Below are 8505 nucleotides of genomic sequence, written 5' to 3'. Positions count from 1 at the left end.
TTTGCATTTCTGAATGTCTATATAGCTTCCATCCACGTATGTTTGCTCACAGTCATCATTAATTCTTGCAACTAATCCACCTGCAAGCTATTTAGTTATAGTATTGATTTTTGCGGATCTAAAAAAAAGGACATTATGGCACCCAGTTTTTACTTTATCATAGTTTCTAAAAATGGTGGTTGCCTTATATTTAACATCGCCGTATATTCAGACCAATATGACATTTGAGAATGTGGCATTTCAAGCGATCGTCTGAGCCTAAGAACTTTCGAATTTATATTGAGAAAGCTGTTTATAAAACTTCCTTAGAAACAATAATTCAATATTTGCATCTTCATGGACATAAATAAGTTTTTTAGCAATTAAATAATCATACTTTCGATAGAATTAAGTATAAGTGACAGTATGAAATATTTATACTATTAAAATATTTTTAACGGTCTTTGTAATGAAAAGTTAGAAAGCTAATCAGCTTTATGTTACATGCACAAAATGTATATATACAACATAGTTTACTCAGTTGAAGAACGTTTATGTGTTTTTCTACTCAATTCAGTGTATCTCCAAATAGTCTCTACCCTTTCTGTTCATTACGGGGAACCTAACCCTAGTTTTACCATTTAAAGTATGTAAGCCTACCGCTGACTCACTAGAGGAGTCATTCTACGTTTTCTCTACGTACATCAAATATAAAGCTTATAGGTAGCGTCTTGTCGCTTCTGTGCAATCTATAGATATAGTTAACCAGCTGTATACAATACTTACTTATATAGAGGAGTATCAGTAACAGTTCAGACAAAAGACACATGCAAAATCAGTTTCTTTAAATTTTAGGATTAATCTAACTATCCTCTGTGTATCTGTGTATTTTCATACAATCCTTATGGGTGTTTCAAAGTTTATTTCAGTAGAGTCTTCAATATTATGTTCTTAATTGTGAATGAAAATTTTCAGATTGTGTAGGGTCTCTAAGTCTTTAGTTTGTACTAACTCGTGGTACAATACATAGTTTACTTGTTTGGTTTACATACATTTTGAGGCCCAGATTTATATAGTGGTTAAACTTGGATTTTGAAAGAGGAGAAGCCTCCTTTTGTTATCTACTTTGAAATTTTCAGCAGAAGACCAGGAATGCTCATGGCTTGAATCTTCAAGAGGAACAACTCCATTCCGGTCCTTTCCGATCCAATTAAACTCCTGCATTTATTACAATAACTATTACGTAGACCATCCAAACAGATTATCACATAATCCTACAACATTCCCATATGCTTGAATGTGGAAATGTTCTAGTACTAAAATAAAAACAATAATTTGATATCCCTAATGTTTATTCTGGTGTCTGTTCCTGATAAACATTGATACTTCTATATATAAATAAGTAGGGACTGATGTGCATTTCGCTGGTGTCCAACACGTTCATTTGTATGTATGTATGTGAATGTGAATGCACTAAATTCATGAAAGAAGAAAGACGTAATTACTTGAAACTAACACAACTATCCTAAAGAAACGTTGTATGTACTACTTAGTTTATCAGATATAAGATAATTTACAATGCCTTTATAGGAAAATTAATGTTTTATTTTACTGGTTTTCACATGCAGGTATCGCGTAATCGAAATTCAATGGAGGAAGAATGGTCGTATTTTCTGGATAGAAGTCTTTATTGCAGAAAAGTTACACAGCTCTTCTATAGACAGAAAGAAGCTTTTAAATTGGTCAACATTTCCTACAATACGATTCATATATCAAACTACACTTTTACAGAAGGATATTTTGTCATTTGAAGGAAACACTTATCACTACGAAACTCTCAGTCTCTTTCTTTTCTTGTATATAGCGTTTAGAATTTCTTTCTTTATATAACTTTCCATTGAATATCTTTGGTAGATGGAGTTTTTATTCAATTTGTTTATACACTCAGAGGAGAAAATATATTATCTATACAAATGTTAACATAATCAGCCGATGTAAATACATTATATAAATGAGTTATCTAAATGCATTCAACCACATAAAAAATACAAAAATGTATTCCAATAAAACAAATGCTGCAAATGATTAAAGTTACAAGATGCAGACCTTTACAGTGAAATAATATTTTGCTCATATACAAGAAGAAACACATTTGTAGAATATTTCCATTTCACAGACGAAAGAAAGATGTTAAACTGTTGTAGCATCGGATATTTTCTATATTTTGTATGCATCTAAGCTAAAACTACTTCTAAATATAAAATGCTTTTCTCACTGAATAAAATCCTATATTAGACTGGTGACACCTTTAATAATATTTTCCAATAAAATAGTTTCAAACATATGTGTACATTCAGTGAGTTAGTGCAAAAACTTGATATTGCTTAAAAATGAGGAATGGGTATGCACACAAACTAATAAAAATATTGAGGTAATATTAATATCAGAAGAATTTATAAACAGTCTTATCTACTTATAACAAAGCTGATAGTATATGCCCTCCGAAATGCTGATATCATGAGTTGTGTTTAAGTTCTGATAACGTGAAACATAAACTATTCAACTTTTGTAAAAAAGTCGATTTTGTTTATCGTTTCCTTCACTTATACATGTTTTGTGCTCACGTATTCAAAGCAAATTAAATGGAAAAAATGGAATCAATGTAAAATAAGAAATTTCATAAATTGCACACATTTGTCCGATATTTAAAGCATATTTAAAATAATCGATGGCTTCGTGATTTCTAACTAAATACCAGTGTTTCAGCATCATCTACCTTTAGCATAATATTAAAAAAAGTTTATTGATACAATCATTCGTTCAGACAAATGTAATGTGGTAAATAATTAAGTTAGTCATCCATTATTCAAGAATTTTTTTTGATGCGCAGCGTTTAGAAAGCAACGCATACTTACTAGCCATTATATTAGGCATCTATTTAACGCTTGGTTTAACCACTTTTGCTGCGCAAACGCCCTGGATTTTGCATGACATAGATTCCATAATACACCCAAGATAGAGTTTTGTTTCATTAGATCGTTCGTTAAAATATATGACGTCTAGTTGGTTTCACAAATGTCTGTAGAGGAATATGATGACGAATACAATGTTAAAATTCATCTCACGGATTGTAAACAGGATTGATATCTGGTAACTGTGTTGGTTAAGGAAGGTGTTTAAGTCACTGTAATGCTCTACGAGCGAATTTCTTACAATAGCGGTGCAGTAGATTGTTGTATTATTGTTTTGAAAGAGCTCTTGTCCATCAGGGTGAACATCATTATTCAGATATAACGTAGATGTTACTCTACTTTTAAACATTCAAAGGACTTAGCACCTACCATGAAAATGTTTCTTGTGCAATCATATAATTTCGAACAGCTTGACTGTTGCAGCAACACAAGCTTGGGTCACGTCCTTCAGAGAGATTTGTCCATCTTATCACACCACTTTCAGAGTATAAAAATTGAAACGTGGTTAACCAGGCAACATAACACACTTCTAATTATGTATTACCCATATTTTGTACTTTAAACACGGCTGTGGCATTTCATTTCCGTTTGAATCTCAGATAAGTGCTTTTAGTACTAGAAGTAAGTTGTATAAAGCAATTTTTACAATGTACTTTACTCATCATAAATGTCGTAATAGTTAAATTTACAATGTACTTTACTCATCATAAATGTCGTGATAGTTAAACGAATCTGCCATCTGGGACACAGGCTGTCGTTTGTTTTACTTTAGATGCCTATTGAATGATTTTGTTCTCTTAGTTAGTCTCAGAAAATGGCACAGAGTTATTTTTCAAGTGACAGAAATATTATACGAGTACGTCAATTGTTACTGTTAATAAACCATGGTGGCACATATTTTTGAAACTCTATAAAAAAGGCCTTTGGTAAGCAAGCTTCTGTTACAATAATAGCCTTGCTGGCTTTTTAGAAATTAGGAAGAAGCTTTGTTCTTACCCATTGTATTACAGAAGAAATCACAATGTAACATTTTTACATTTGTGGGCTTCAAGCAATCACCTGAAAAACAACAACAATAACAACAAAACACAAAATCATCACACCATATTTTCGCATGCAAGTAACAATGTTCTGAGAAAAGAATCTTGAGAAACTGGCCAACTTGTACACAAAAATGAAATAAAAACCCTCAAGTTTACAAAGAGTACATAATTTGAACGTTTGACTATTAATTTCACTTTTTAGTTCACATCGAAATTATGTGGAAAGCTTATATATATTCCACTGCCATTATATTTAAGTTGAATTAGCTGCAATTAGCTACTTATTTTAGCATAAAATTATATTTGTCTGTGTTACATTGAAATTTAACTTAGCATAATACTATCAAATGATTACTTGCATTACCGCATAAACTCTGTCTTTCATCCAATATTCAAAATTCTTATGAAATCCTTTAACATAAAAACCACGTTTATGCTTAACTCGTTTGGAAAATCATAAATATTAAATAAAATAATCAAATAACTATATATAAAAGAAAACTATAAATTAATATTAATTTAGAAATTTTAATTCTAGTGCTAATTTCGTTGGATTAATAATGTTGCGAAATTTCTTCTAGTTTATTTGATACAGTTAAATTCCGGAAAACAATACGTAAAATATCATATGAATGAATACATGGACTGAAGACCAATATGCATGAAATTAAACCAGAATAATTACTTTCGTCAAAAACAATTATAATACCATAGCTAATATACTCCATCCATAAGTTAATTATGATATTTAATTTTGCCCGGCACAGAGCTATGTCTGTGGACCCCTCACGCTAGAAATCAGGTTTTGATACCCGTGGTAGGCAGAGCGCGAATGCTCCATTATGTAGCTTTATGCTTAACTACAAACAAATTCAGCTATTCCTATTTAATTTTAAAAACTGCAGATAAAAGCTTTAAACAAGATAATATGAGAACTATCTTTATTATAATACATAAAAAAGCTGTATTTAAAAGCCCAGAACCTGTACAAAATATATTCGCGTTTATCTGTACAGTTAACAATAAATGCAATGAGATTAAAGGAAGGTACATACAATCACTAACGATACTAATAATGAAGCTAACATAAACTAATAGATAAATATAATAGATATATTTTGTGAAACAAAATAGCTGACTCAGTTGGTAAATTTATCGTAAACTAAAATCCTGTATCTATATAAGATAAATAAATAGGAGGCTATGAGAGAATAAAGTTTTATTAAAAAAAGAATTACATCCATATTTTTAATATTAGACTCTGAAAACTTAAAGAATAAAATAAAACGCTATGACATAATTATTTCTGTAATGCGTGTCATTGAATTTATTTATTATTTATCGTAATATCAGGTTTTTCATTGATACATATATTTATTATGAGTTTTCATTACTGAGGGAAACATATTTTATTGAACGAGTGTCGAAATGTGAATGAAACGAAATCAGTTAGGTAGATAAAACAGTAATAATAATAGACTCCAAAAGATAATTAGTAGCTAATTAGAAACTACTCTATGCTGCTCTAGTTACATATTGATATATAATTCCGTATAATTGATTTCCTATTTTCACTATCACCTATATCCAAGATGCAAAACAAAAGTTTTCCCTTTAAAAATAAATTCACCTTTTGAATGAATAAAGCAACATATCTAAATGGTGTACATGTTTAATTCATGTCTTGTAAGAAATGCTCACAAGTGTTGTTACGAAAAAACAGTTTCTACTTCGATAATACACAAAATATACTAAATAATACTGAACGTTGATTAAACAATGCTACCAGGCCGTGATTATTTTAATTATTGCATTTCTCTCATGCATTAGTAGTTTTTAAAAAAAAGTAGTCAAAGCACTTAAGATTAAGGTGTATATATATATATATATATATTTGTTTGTTTTCAACAACAACAATCGAAACAACAGTATATTTAAAAACAACAATAATATTTTTTTGAATAAACCTGACAACAATTGGTACACAAACACATCTGCAGTCGTAATTGCTACTATTTTTCTGACAAGCTTCCTCTTCTAAGCACGTGATTCCCTGGCATTATCCACGTCGAGTGTTAATAATTTGTCTTCAAAACGTATATGAAAGTCCAACTATCCATGACAGGACATATTTTTTGCTCGCTTTTTTATTATTATTATCAGCTTATCAAGCACCACGTCGGCGTTTTCGTCAGTCAGCATCATAGATTATCACTTCGTCGGGTCGTTTTTCTTGTAAACAATCGCGGATGACGTCCAATATTATTCTAAGTCGCCGGTCTAAGGCTAATAAGTGGGCTTCCGTTAAAACAGGGTTAACTGGATCCTTACTTAGTGACTTCCTCATGAGGCTACTTAGCCTCTCTGGCCCCAAATACAACTCCAACATTTGCTTCAGAGTAGACTGACGAATCAGACAACACTGGTATATCGGAGCGAGGATTGACACCTCATCATGGTGAGGCTTTCCGAACCTGTAAGTTTAAACAAGACGGTTTTAGCCCCATTAAGCGCTAGCTGGCGGTCCCATAACGACAGCAATTGCATATCTAGAGCTAAGCTATTAATTTAACATCCAACTTCCCGAATGTTCTTGGTTTTCTACAACAACGAGAGACATGTTTAAACAATACCTAGAAACCCATCATTAGATGGAAGTATCTAAACATCGAGTAAAAACTAACAGGTTAACACTACTTTAAAATCATTTTACTATTTGATATAGATTTTGAAGAGAATTGTTTGTTTGAATTTCGCAGAAAGCTACACGAGAGCTATCTGTACTAGCCGTCTCTAAATTAGTAGTGTAAGACTTCAGGGAAAGCAACTTATCATTACCACCCATTGCCAGCTCTTGGTCTACTCTTTTACGAACGAATAGTGAAATTAACTATCACTTACAACATCCCCATGGCTGAAGGGGCGATCATGTTTGATATGACGGGTATTAAAACCCGCGAACTTCAGATTACGAGACGTGTGCTCTAACCATCTGGCCATCCGGGCGCCTTGAAGAGAATATTTCTACTGTGAGAACATTATTCAGTTTCGAAATACAAAATCATCAAACACCACATTTTTAGTCATGTTCAAATATTCGATAGAACCATGTTGTCTCTCATCTTAAACTTTGGAACATGATTAACTTCATTAAGGTAAGGCATAAGAATTCAGTGACAGTAGTGATTAAATGTTTTAATGAGGGGTTTAAAGAAACTAAACTTTTAAGAAATTTATCACTTTTTTGAGGTAAATCATATTTAAATGTATTTTAAAACGTTTTCAGGTGCTAATTTATGACTTAAGTGTTTTTGAAGGTTCTTGTTTTTACAAATTATACAAGATTTACAATACAAAACTATATTGACGTATGTAACGATTGCAGTTCATCGAGGATCTACTTGAAGCATTTTAACATTTTACTGCTACAATCCCGAAACAATGTACTAGTTTATCGTAATGTAAATTCAGTTCTCTGTTGCTTCAATATCTTGAGAGTCACAAGGTGCATAACTTCAACTAACAGTTACTTAGAGCATATATTCATACAAATATCAGATATATTATAAATAATCGTATTTAGCTATATATATATATATATTTAAGTGATTTAAAAAATTATATACTCAGTAACAAAAGCTACTAATTCATTGAAATATGAAAGGGTTCTAAGGATTTTTTAAAAAGTTTTTAAAGTCACAACAGAGAGAAGAACGACACTTAGTAACAAGTTAAATCAGTCAGATATGAATGTGGTTTTGCACTGTTCAAAAATAAAATACATTGAAAATTTGTACACTTCTCAATGAAATTTTTTATCAGAGAAAACCTATATATTCCGTAAATTTAAAAATCTACAAAAATCCGATAATGACGATAATATAAAATGAACGCAGTAAAAATTTAACTCTTTGTAAGAAGGACTGAAATATTCAGAAAACGAATATCTCGAAAAAAATGGATGACATAAACCAATACTGAGTAATGTTGTCTGGTTTTTCTTGTTAACTAAAAAAAATATTTTATTACGTAAACAATTTATATTCGTCCTATTACAAAAGGGCGTTCAGTGAAACTGGTATCAGCATTAACAAAGTTCTGTAATAAAACGGATTTTGTAAAATACAAACCAGGCAGAAAATAGGAAGAGAAACAAATATTTTCTGAACATGACATGAATAACAGTTTAATTCGACAACTTATGATAATACCTATACAATAAATATAATGAAACTGACAAGAAATGGGAGAAACGTTACCAATATCTACATGAAGATAGAGTCTTCCATAAATCAATGTTATGCATTGTGTGACTGTAGATGAAAAAAAAGGATGTTTATTGTCATTCACAATGGGAAACGAGAGAAAGATATAGATGTATAGATGAAGTACGACCATACCAGTAAAATAAATCAATTTCAGCTCATTTTATGAAAAAAAATTAAGTAACAATTTTAATTCTCCAATTTTAAGGCGTTAATAAAAGATGTTATATGTTTTTTAGCAGGTGC

General features: G+C 30.9%; 1 protein-coding gene across 5 annotated transcripts in view; it reads right to left on the bottom strand.

Annotated features, from left to right (window-relative positions):
• Positions 1-1648: 1648 nt before the first annotated feature.
• LOC143232877 (extracellular serine/threonine protein CG31145-like) overlaps positions 1649-8505 on the bottom strand; it is a 53338-nt gene continuing 46481 nt past the window's right edge. For all 5 annotated transcript variants that reach the window (XM_076468876.1, XM_076468872.1, XM_076468874.1 and 2 more), the window contains one exon: positions 1649-6468. In XM_076468876.1, the coding sequence (XP_076324991.1) occupies positions 6186-6468 (283 nt within the window). In that variant the 3' untranslated portion in view covers positions 1649-6185. The remainder of the gene's footprint in view (positions 6469-8505) is intronic.

This window comes from Tachypleus tridentatus, chromosome 11 (genome assembly GCF_004210375.1).
Source record: "Tachypleus tridentatus isolate NWPU-2018 chromosome 11, ASM421037v1, whole genome shotgun sequence".
Lineage (NCBI taxonomy): Eukaryota > Metazoa > Arthropoda > Merostomata > Xiphosura > Limulidae > Tachypleus > Tachypleus tridentatus.
This window is presented reverse-complemented; position numbering and strand designations above follow the sequence as displayed.